General features: G+C 42.0%; 1 protein-coding gene across 1 annotated transcript in view; it reads right to left on the minus strand.

Moving 5' to 3' along the window:
- cdh4 (cadherin 4, type 1, R-cadherin (retinal)) overlaps positions 1–12613 on the minus strand; it is a 135918-nt gene that overhangs the window by 42406 nt on the left and 80899 nt on the right. Inside the window, exons 4-5 of the mRNA XM_008298967.1 lie at positions 11368–11523; positions 4854–4998 (exon numbers count right to left, since the gene is read on the minus strand). Of these exons, the coding sequence (XP_008297189.1) occupies positions 4854–4998; positions 11368–11523 (301 nt within the window). The remainder of the gene's footprint in view (positions 1–4853; positions 4999–11367; positions 11524–12613) is intronic.

Genomic DNA, 12613 nt, shown 5'->3' on the forward strand with positions numbered 1-12613 from the left:
CAACGTAAGGACTGTCTCGTGTCACCGTCTTGACGGTTTTCTAGAGTTTCAGATCATTTCGGTGACCTCTCTCGACAAGACGCTGGTGTTTCATGTATTTTCTTTTCCTTTTCTGTATGTGCATGTTACCCTGAGCTTCGCCACAGACGACCGTTTATTGCTGTATATTGAACAAGGAGCACAAGCGAAAGAAAATATTAGCGAGTTTCACCAAGATAATTCTCATTAGTTTCAGATTAAATTCAATTTATTCCTCATTAACAATAACTGCATATCGTGCGCAGCTTTGGTACATTTGATTACCTGCACGAATTAATGTTATTAGTCACAGGTTTGTTTGGTGCTGAGCAGGGCCCGGTGGCAGAAAGTGACAAATGTTTCAAACCGGTCCTGCCTGTGACGGTTTGATCGGATCTCTACTCGACGTAATATCTGGAGATGGTGATAAGGGTTGTTCCCTGTAGGTCCTCCTCTTTGATGGCTTTCACACGGTGTGAGATATGAAGATGTGTTGTAATGCTTCAGAGAACCTTTGATATCTGGGTCTGTAGATACTGAAAGTGATATCACTGTAGCTGAACACATACACACACCCTCCACACACACACACACACTTTGTTGGCATTCAGAAAAACAGCCCCCTTGGGTTTTTTTTATTGGACATTTATCTATAATAAAGTTTCATTGCAGGTGCATATTTTTTTCAAAGTACAACATTTTTACAATTATGTTAAAAAATATTAAACTGCCTTCCTGCACTAAACATTGTGGTATATATTCCTTTGTGCAAAAGTTTATTCCAAATACTTTCAACTTTTTTTTTTTCTCCAATGTTTGAGTACAAAGAAATAACACTGTGACCCTAGTGGTATCTACTCATACAAATAATTTGCTTTTGTTGCCAAGGCTTTATATCTGCTGTCACTGTGGCGACACAAGTGAAACAAGCAAGCCTTCCCTGCACAGTGTAATAAAAAAAAAAGAAAAAAAAGCAGCCAAAGAAACAGAAAAAAAACATAAAAAAAAAAAAAAAAAAAAGAAAGAAAAACAAAAAACAAAAAAAAGAAAAAAAAATACAACAAAAATAAGAAAGAAAACAAACACACATACATTTTTGTGTGAGATTAGAGGAGATAACATATAAAATAAAAAAAAAAACAGAAAACACACAAAAAAAAAAACCCGCGAAAAATACACATTCTACAGAGTGCACATACACAGAGAGGAGAAAAAAAGCCCCAGACGCTGTGAGATAAAAAAAAAAAAAAAACATTTAATGAGACAAATTCCTGTTTCATTCAACTGTAAATGAAAATGAAAATGTGACATAATTCAGTTGTCTGCCATTTTTGAACGGCTACAATAACACACTAGAAATGCACATGACTGTGTGTTATTACGTGATGTCATGTTCTAATATTCTTTCATGGCTCATCCCCGTTTTAACCAGCTGTGGGTAGAGAGAGACAGAGAACTGAGCTACACTGGGCGACACTCTGTTCAGCAGCAGAGCAGCACCTGTCAGCTGTAATACTGACAGGCTTCGGCGACACTCCACCTGCTGGCAGGACGGACAGAGAGCGCGTCACCTGGGGTAACACCTGAGAGAATTCATGGCCTTTCTCGTCGGCAGAACGATCCAAACCGCATGCAAATAAAGGTTGCACACTGAGGATCTGTGAGGCTCAGCAGCGATCTGGTGTGTGTTTTGCTAAGCACTGAAAAATGTCAATTCTTTTACAACATTGGATGAGGAATGCACATTGTAGCGCACAAAGAAGCGAGGAGAAGCAGTGCCGTAAATAAATATTAAGTACAGTAGCTGAGGTTGTTTCTTGAAAAGGCACAAGTGAGGACTGAAAGGGAGACGTGGTAAAAAATTCAGAGAATCTGAGGCCCATTTAAACTACAAATCAGGTATTATTTGCGCTTTAGAGAGCCTCAGATTCCCCTCTGTCTAACTCACCGTCGTTCTTTTGATTGAATGTTAGTATTTTTTGGTTGTCGCCTTCGGTTGTGTGATGAAAAGCAGCAGAGACTTTGGTATGTAAAGAAAGGTGCATGAAAGAGCTTAGTCAAAGTCAGAATGGATATTAATAATGTACCTCATCTAAAGTGCATATCTTATATTTGGCCATGTTCTCTAACTGCACAGAAGGAATCAGTGCTGCTGGGCATAAAAACCAACTTCAGCAAAAACTGTGCAGCACTTAACTTGAGGTCTAAACTGGGTCCATTAATAGTGAGTAAAAGATTTAACTGGCAGAGCATATATTAAAGGCTTTAATGGGCCAGAAAAGCATAAAAATACGTCTCCTCCAACCTCCACTGAAGATGAATCGCAATCATTTTTGTTTTCTTCAACAAAACAGGCAATTAGGCCAACATGCAGTCTACAGTATTTTCCTAATTAAAATTCATCAATTCAGAGGCCAATGACTGTAGCAAAGGCAGACAAAAAGCACAGTGCTCCACACACATTATGCTTCTTTGACACTGTACTCTTAACACCTAACAACGCCGGCTCCGCAAACAAATGCTACTTGGCAGTGATTGCTTAATGAAGGGCAGAGCAATTATACTGTACGCGGCGTAATGTATTTCCCGTTAATTGGCGTCACGGATTTCATTCTGCTCGATGCAAAAAAAAAATTTAATTCAAACACTTTTGTCGTGGCGTGCTCTCATTTTAAAGCACGCAGAGACTATCAGAGTGAGAAAACAAAGAAAGTAGCTTTTGGAATGTCTGGTTGCCCTCGCTAATTAGGAGCTCTGTATATAGACCCACGCTCCGCTGAGGAATAACCAGCGTTGGCGCACACAACCTCAATCCCGTACTCGCTCATCCATACACACACATACACATGCACAACATGCTTTCCTATATTGTTTACAAATCCCCCTGAGATTAAACTTTGCAGCAGAACAATATCTGAACGCTGTGAAGACAAACATGGGTCCTCGGGGTCTGATTGTTAGAACACGAGTTCTTCCAGTCGAGACATGAGAGCTACTTGCACATTCTGCTCTTGTCTCCGGCTTCGTGCTGACCACAACTGTTCCCCCGATTTTGAGGGAAGGTCTACGTCTCTCCATGCTCTGCAGAATCTGATAATGATGCACCAAGACCGGATACTGTAAAACAAATATCATGAACTTGCCCCTATCCGAATCAGAACCGAAAACTTCAAGCGTCTCGACAAATTCGCTCCTCAAAGCCAAATGCATTCAGGGCGACCGTGATTGAAACATTCGGTTTTTCTGAAGTACAAAATGAGCGCTTGATGAACTAAAACGCAAACAGGATCCTCAAACAATAAGAGGCTGTGGATTATCGTGCATTTTTAAACATTTTCTTCTTTCAATAATTCATATTAATTAAATTAAATATAGCTAATCCAACAAAAAACCTTTCAGCTAATAATACATCAGTCTAAAATAAAGCCTCGAATGGATTATTGCATTAGCCATTTTTTAGCAGAGCTCAGTATTAACCAACAAAAGTGCTAAGTGGTGATTTTCCATGCATTAATTCAAATTGTTGCATTAATTAGTGACAATAATAAATGATTACAGGCTTGCGTTTTTAGGTATTTTGTGACTTTTAACATGACTCAGTTAATTGCAACGGAACATAAAGTGCAGTTTGAGAACATAAAGTCTCGCTGCAACAGAAGGCACTTCTTGTTCTTCTCTGGCTCTATTGGTTTGTACATTAGGTAAGAAGGGTACAAATGTCAAACTTGTGACTTTAAAAGGTCAGGAACCAAAAAAAAGAAAAAAAAGAAAGAAGAAGCTGGAAACCACTGCGTGATGGGTGTTTTAAACTGTTCGACAAAGATGGTTCAATTCAGGATTTGTTTTTTTGGGCTCACCTTTGGAAAAAAAAAGTAAATAACTACTGCCCAAGCTACTGAATGCATTAGCAGGTCTTAGTAAAAAAATATATTTTGATATTCTGCCATTTCTGTTTGTTGATTATGCAGTCGATTTAAAATAGGTTTTTAAAGCAGCACATCTAAAGAAGGTTATTTGGAGTCCACTCTGTCTGTGTCTGAGAGGCAGTTTGTTCAGATCAATACATTAACTAGATGATTTGTTCAGTTTAAATGAAGGTGTTGACTTTACAACTAAGCATTAAGCCAGTTAACTAGGCCTCCTGTTCAAATGAATGATATAAATGTGTTTACGGTCATCACAACCAAGAATCTAAGTAACTCTGTGTTTGTTGTGACCAAGAAGAGAAGCTGGTTGAAACAGCTGAAAGTCACCATTAGTGCCAGAGTACACTGTGTAGTACGGTTCACTGCAGTTGTGCTGTTTTCCATTTTCCGAGGAGCTACTGGTTGACATCTATGTAATTCTATCAACTAATTTCCAACCACTTTTATGAGCATTGATCCTGTATATCCTAACAAGTTATAATTTGCACTTAAGTAGAAACTGCATATTATGTTTGTGGGGGTCAGACTGGGTTATTGGACTGAGTTATGACTCAGAGAAGAAGTACCTGAAGTACCATAAGTGCTATAAAATACGGACTCACGATCGCTGCTGCAGCTCCGACCGCTGACTGTGTTCAAATCAAACTACAAAACCTAATTTCCAGTTAATTTCGGACCACCAGCATGGGTGCCTCTTTCACCTCACAAAGCAAAGTTCCATCAAGTCTCTCCTTCTCGCCTTCAACCCCCTTCAGATTTTGAAAACTTCAGCATGAAAACCAACTTCTTTAAAGAAACAAACCCTTATTCATCATTTCATTTTACCTGGGAGAGAATTTCCACATGATCCTGCACTTACAGGTGTGTTACCGTGCAGCTGTATCTACGACTAGGAGACAGAAGTCTTACCTGGTTTGGAACCTTCGGCCACAGAGCCGTTGTACACTTGGTTCTGAAACTCGGGTCTGTTGTCGTTCATGTCGATCACATAGATGTACAGATCAATCGGATTCTCCACCTGGTTCCCGTTCATGTCCACTGCGTGGGCCCGTAGCTGTGGATGAAACAGAAATCATCATTAGCATTCAGCTCTACATATGCAAGACTAAACTAAATGTAGCTCAACTAACTTTTGACAGCGGGGTGCTGGCTTGATTGATATGAAACTCTGCAGCCTGTCTGGTCTGGAACAAACTCAGCACACAGCGCAACCTTGACTTTGTTAATTGGCAACTTAATCTAGCTGGCAAATATTCTGTTTCTTGTCTGCCAGTGGGCCATGAGTATCCTGTTGGTATCTTGGCACGACCACAACAACACAGAAAGGGGCAAAGTAGTGAAATGTTCCAGACACACAAACAACACCTATTTTGTTGTTAGCACAGCCAGAGGCCTAAAAAATATCAGAGAGGTGTTGCTGCTCAAGCTGTGGCTTCTTTTTGTTCAGGGAGAATGTTTGTCTCGGTTTGTTTTGACAAAGCCCGCCATTTGGATGGATGTCTCCGTCTGATGAGCCGTTCCTTGACAATGCACAGTGTGAGAATAGAGACAGCAAAGAGTAAGCGAATGAAGGAAGAGGAAAAAAAATAAAATAAATTAAAAAAAACAGTGCGGGGAAAAAGGCGAATGAGATGGGAAGGAGCCCAAGTCTTGTGCAAGTAAATGAGAGATGAAAATACAAAGAGGCAGTGTGGGGGTGTGGGGGGGGCTCGAACAGGAAGGACTGACAAAAGCAATTATCATCTACAGTGGGATGTCTTAATCTCCACCACTGCTGTTACACACCCTCTTCTCCCCACCAATCCCCACTAATGATATCTAACATAACGCAAAGCTTTGTAATAGCCCTGGAACCAAACCAGCACAGTTCACCGTGACTTACATTACTCTCATTCAATTGCCTAGAAATTCATATCCTCTGCAGAAATGTTATTCAGTCACAGCTTGGCTTGGTAAATGGAGAAGGGCTCTCATTCTGGCTAAAACCGACACGCTCGCAGCAAAATATTTTGTCTGCACACAGTCGAGGAGGATCTGCCTGTCAGCCTATTTACAGGAAGTCATGATGTATTGTGGGGTGACATGAAAGATTGAATGGCGGCACCTGCCTTCACCGAAACACAACTAATCATGTCGGCTTTTGTGCCTGCCTGTCAAGGATGTATCAAACCATACGAAAACACGCAGCCGCTTGAGCATTCACACACACACACGCATCCAAACACCAATTCAGACACATGTTTACGCATATTAACACGGACACTGACAAGCACAAAGATACACGCTGGGGAGCCCCATGCAGCCAATCAAAAGAGCCCTCTTTAGCCACTTAATGATCCTCAAGATGCTAGTTTTCCATTGGCTGCGGCACAGCAAACAAACATGGAGAGGAGACCCAACAAACAAACAAGGCCAATCTGTTTTCTCAGCTGCGAACACTGCACGCTGAGGATGTGTGATTGTGATATGTGACTGCTTCGGCGCATGGCCGTGTGTGTGTGAACGTGCGATAATGATTGTGCGTGTTTTTGTGTCTTTGTGTTAAACTGTGTGTTTTCGTATGTCTAATCCCTTCTGCCTGTGGATACGCTATCCAGTAGATTTTCTTATATTTCTATACGGGGTTCCGTCTATATATTCACTCTTCTGTGTGTGTGTGCCTCTGCGTCTTCTTGAGAGTCTGTTTATGTGTGTCTGTGTTTGTGTGCTCGAATTGGAAATGTGATCTGAGGGCCTGGAGGAGTGTGTGTTGTGCAGACTGCAAATATGTGTGTGAAGGAACATCAGTATTCTGAAGGGTGAGCTTTAGTATGACCAACCACAGAGGGGAGAAAACGGTTTGTACTTGCCCCATTGGCTCCCTTACCCAACATATATCTGTACTTGCATAGTCCTTGATGATTTTGTACTGAAATCTGTATGTGGTGCTTTTTTCTTTTACTACTTAAATTGGGCTGCAAGGTGGAGCAGTGGTGAGCACTGTTGCCTCGCAGCTAGAAGGTTGCCGGTTCGCGTCCCAGTGAGGACACCCATGATCTTTCTGCGTGGAGTTTGCATGTTCTCCCCGTGCAGTGTGGGTTCTCTCCAGGTTCTCCAGCTTCCTCCCACAAGGTCCAAAAACATGTTGAGGTTAATTGGTGATTCTAAATTGTCTGTAGGTGTGACTGTGAGTGTGCTTGGTTGCCCTGTGATAGACTGGTGACCTGTCCAGGGTGTCCCCTGCCTTCACCCTGAGTCGGCTGGGATAGACTCCAGCCCCCCAAGACCCTAGTGAGGATTAAGTGGTGTATAGATAATGGATGGATGGATGTTGTTGCAATTGCTTCCCATCATGCTATACCTACCTGTCTTGTGAAACTATGGATGTTTCCCAAACAAATTCCTGTGAATGTATCACCTCTTGTGTGCTCAGCAATGATTTTTGGCTGTTGAATGCACAAACTTTAGCAATTATCTGTAATATTAATTTTACCCACTCCAGTAGTGTGGCACTTTTGTTCCGACTCAGTTGGTCCAGATTGAAATGTCTACCTAGATCTGGGTGATAAAACAGGAGCAACATGTACCAGCAATAGACGCTTCCTCAATAGCAATAAGACAACTGTTCTATAGTTGTCCTTTCAGACATTGGATGCAAACCGCCCTAAAAGTTGTTCTCCCTACTGGCTTCTGTGCAGGTCTCCTGAGGCATGCTAGTCCAAGGTCACCTGGGTCTCTCATTGCCTCTTTCCTCCCCCGCAGACCTCAGTGTTGGGGCCAGCAAGGACTGGTGGTTGGCCGCCCACAGCCCTGTGGTCAACACCAGCTCCAGCTAAGTGATAACCTCTGCAGATCGCTCCGTGGACTGATGGATTTGATGTAGGAGTGCACATGTAACGTGTGTTTTTCATTGTTGTGTTAACATTAAATATTTTTGAACCTGTTGCCTTGATGAATTGACACAGGTGGTTAAAATCAAATTACATTTTTTTTTCTTCTGAGCTAAATCTAGGTTATTAAAAATTAGCAATAACTATTGATACTGACTGACATGAAACATTTTTTCGTGATAAATTCTTCAGCTATATCCCCCAGCTCTATGTCCTATGTTGACACAGGCGACCTCTTGGCTTACAGCAAAATGCTATGAATTTTTTTTTCCCTCTAGGCTTACCAAACGGTCAAAGTTATCACCCATTCAGTGAAATGTCTTAAGGTCTGCGAGATGGAATAGCTTGTGTGTTTATCATCTAAGACTGTGGGTGCAGTTTGTTACGCTAATCTGTCTCTGTGCACTTCACGCTCAGGATTTTTCCTCGAACCTCAGCTCCATCCAGCCAGGATGAGAGAGGTAGACACTACAAAATCAAGATACAGGAACGGACCAAAAAGGGTGTAAATGCTTTATTGTTTCAGCTCTATTTTGGCACCTTCTTGTCTGCAACTCTACACAAACATTCCTACACCGTTAGTGACAAAAATGCACCTAGCGGAAAGACACAGGATGATTACCTACTTAAGTATTTGGAGAGACATGCTGTTCTGTACCTTCGTGAGGTTAAAATATACCTTGAAATAAAGAGACAGAAACTAAAAGTCCACCTGTGTTTCCTCACTCTAAGCTCCTTCAGAAGCCTCCTGTCTCTCTCTTTCTCTCTCTCTCTGTCTCCTTGAAGTGCACTTACAGGACTGGAAGATTCTCAGTGATGATGGAGGAATGATTTCTGGGTCATGGGAGGAGAGTGGATGCAAGAAAGCATGAGTTAACATAATGAAAAGCACCCAGTGCATCTTAATGACTCTGATGATCTTGTGACTTTTGAACTAGTGCCGTCATCAGGGCAGTGCTCCATGAACTCCAAAATCTGCCAGCAGGCTTCAAAGGCATTTTATTCTCATAAAATTGGCAAAACTATATCATTTATCAGAGCCAGGACTGTTGTTGTTGAATTGTTAGATTTACAACTTACTTACAATCTTTGGGCGACTTATCTATGATGTCCATTTTAAAACGTAGCCACATTTAAACTTGAAATTGTGATATTTCATCAGTATCAGTTTATTTTTCATGTCTTATTTAAAAATCTGCAGAGGGAGTTATCAACTTAACTCGGGCTGAACTGCAGGCTGGGTTTACGCACAGAACAAATACAGATTCAAATAAACATCCCAAATTTAAGCAGTAAAATATTGATAGCATGTGGAGCCACCATTTTTTTTGGAATCAAAAATAGTATTAAGTAAAACTAATAAGAGAAATTCAATATGTGTTTCTTTCCTATGATTTATGGCATAATAACCGTCATACTGCACAGAAGGCATTTTTGAGTTCTCTCCACTTCTAGCCATGGTTGTGCTGTTTCAATAGAGGAGCAGGACTTTATAATGCAGTGAAAAAAAAGAAGCTCACATTGAGAAAAAAATGTGACAGGAGCAAAAAAGGCCAGAAACTGCTGCGGTTCAGAAAGTTCAAGATCAAATACCTGCAAAACTAATGACATTCCTTTTAGCTGTAGTTATCTTTTAAAGCTATTTAGTAAAGCAAAGACAATTAACTGTCACAGTGCACATGAAAAGCACTGTACAAAATCAGTATATCAACACTGTTAGCCTCACATCGCTGTGGCCTTGTTCAACATCAGTATAAATGATCAAAATCCTAATTGTTTTCCAATGTTTTAAAACTTTTGCTGAACATATGTTTGCAGCTAGTTTAACTCACACTGTAGAAGAGACGACCGCAACTGGTGCATCGCTGTAAGACACAAGCGTAAATCCTCCCTATACACTGAAGTACATGCATTCATGCAAACAAAAATGGAAAAAAAAAAAAGAAATCACAGACGTTCTCATATTTGCTCAATTCTCATCGCGCCCTGCTGCCTCACAGTAGCTCTGTCTGACAAAACTGAAGGCTAACACCCACTCTCCTCACCTCACAGATCACTTCCCCCTGGTGCTCGTCTGTCAAAAACAGCAGCCTCGTCTCTCTTTTCTCTTGAACCCAAAACTAACAAGCAAAGTTTGGCCTACGAGAGCACAGCAGTGCCGGGGAACTTCCTGTCAAGTTGAAAGAAAGTAAGCCATGGACTAAATTTCCCCTGGGTCAAATGCTGGCTACATTCTCCTGCACTAAATCATACATCACATCACAAGCAGCATGGGTCCATGGAGTCTAAATAGGAGGCGCATTCAACTTGAAGTGCCCTCAACCTAACATGCTGTTTTCACGACAGGCTGTGTCAAATAAGAACTGTTTACTGAGCGGCTGTCCTTTCCCAGGGACCAATAACCTGGTTGCTTTATTGATCCCAATTTGCTGGTTGAGTGTTGAGCGCAGGTATGAAGGGACGACAAACACACACAGAGTCTAGAGCCTCGAGTCAAGGAACAAGAGGATCGTCTGAAACTAAACGGAACGCGGACGACAAACCAATCAAGGAGACGATCATGTAGAGCGTTGTGTTTGTTTAAACTCAGTGCACGTACAGTAAGTGTGTGTTTGTAACGTGTGCATACTGCTGAGTCGGTGTCCCACACTACTCTTTTCCTTCCTCCAAAGACAGAAGCATGCTTTTGAATTAGCTCTATCAGCGGCGCAGCCATCTATCATGCTGACAGGCGTGCGGGCGTCGTGAGCCTGACACCAGCGCTCACCTCGAGTGGAGGTGTTAGTCTTTGCTGATATAAACCGAAACCTGTAATGTGAGTATATGAACCAATGGCCTGGTGTTAACAACAGTCTCATGTGGTCTACATATTTAATTCTCACATCCACAAAGCTGTTTAACCCGACGTTCCATAGGGGCCAGTCATAAACTCAACCCGCCAGCTTCTTGTATATGTGTGTGTGTGTGTGTGTGTGTGTGTGGTAGTGGCAAATCCTATGGGCCACATGCAGGCTAACTGTACAGCTGTCAGCACGGCCCACTGAACAGCGCAGCTACACAGAGTGAATGAGGTGCAACAATGTGTGGGCCTGCAGTACAGCAAAAGGAAAAGTGGGGGAAAAAGACCTGCTTATGATTTCTGCACAAACACACACATTCGCAGGCACCGACATGTACGCACACATCTGAAGCCGCACCTGCTCATTAGCTCTGATGGTGAGACCAAAGACAACAGTTTTCCCGCACCGTGCAGGTAAAACCTTAATCTAAATGGCAGCTTGTGTTTTGTCAAGGCGTTGCTCATTTCATAGCTGGCTTCTACATCAATCAAGGCCCTGAGAGGCCGTTGCAAAAAGGCGCCGTACAACAAGAGTCCCCCTGAATGTGCTCCGACTTGTGGTTTTGTTTTGGCAGACAACCTTCGGATGAAAGGTAGATGTGGAAGAGAAAAGCCAACCCTCGTGTCCACAGGGATAATTGGAAGATAATGAGACAGACGCAAGCGGAGATGGAGGCTAAACAGAAACAGACAAGACACTGGTTTCTTTCCTTACATGGAAGGAGGCTCTCTCCTCTCTGTCCAGGGGTTGGGTGACAAACATGTTGCCGCTGATGGGATCTATGTTGTAGATACCACTCGGGGGCTGATCGGCGCCCGCTCCGGTGATGCTGTAGCGGATGCCAACATCCTTATCCTGATCTGAGCGGATCTGAGGACAGAACCAGAAAAACAAGTTCAACAGAGAGGAAAATCTGTTTTTCAGTCCCAGCTTTTCAGGCTTCTCCAGCACTCGTAACAAAAAGTACAAAATGTTCAGAGCATAGTATGTGACATAAATTGTCAAAAGCACATTGTGAAGTAAAACCAAAAGTTTGAGAGAAAACTGAGCGTATGCGGGGTGTTTGATAGATACATTGATGATAACATTTCCACAGCAAGCTTTCTTTTTCCCCAACACTTTGAACCTACAGCCCGAAGGTGAAAATAGAAGATTGAACGATGTGCAGTGAGGGAAACAGATCTACTGACAGAAAATTTTTTATGTGACCTGTTGAGCGTTTAGTTTTCTTCGCGGCGGCTCTTCTGTAAACCTTGTGTAAGAACTTTACGTCCGGCTATGATGGAATCTCTGACGGAGACCTTCCTGGATTAATTAGAACCGGTTCACGCCTTTATTTCTCAGGGGTTTTTGTTTGTCTTTCAGCAAGATTACACAAAAACCACCAGGCCCAACTTTTGAAAAACAGACGGGAGACGGAGCACGGGGTGAGGAAGAACCCATTAAATTTTTTCCGCAGACCTGGATGACTTTCTTTAACATTGCAAGATAAAGTTTGGCGGAAGACTGTGCTCTCTGCATGCCCTTCTACTTCACAGCTACAACCGACTGGAGCTTAATACCTCAATGTGTTTGTTCCACCTTTAACACCTCAGCTGTTATTTCACACACAACTCAAAATGTGACGTTTACAGGAGAGTTATATCTCACTTTGAACAGGTTTCAGTATTGATGGCTCCTCTGACATTGGAATAAAAATATCAATACTTTTGTTGAGTGCCTCACAGACTTAAAAGAAGACAAAACAAGATGGGATTATTGTGTTTCTTCCTGTGGGATCGATTTTTTACGAAGGGCTTCAAGGGTTCTGTTGTGTCACCAAACAGTGCAACAGCATTAATGTGGCATCAGTTAAATTGCTCCATCTAAAACTGCAACCATTATTCAGTTGGCATACAGAGGCTGTTACCGCTTCACATATACAGCCTTTGAAAAAATGAAAGACTAACAGTTGGCAGGT

Source organism: Stegastes partitus, unplaced genomic scaffold (genome assembly GCF_000690725.1).
Source record: "Stegastes partitus isolate 25-593 unplaced genomic scaffold, Stegastes_partitus-1.0.2 Scaffold1364, whole genome shotgun sequence".
Taxonomy (NCBI): domain Eukaryota; kingdom Metazoa; phylum Chordata; class Actinopteri; family Pomacentridae; genus Stegastes; species Stegastes partitus.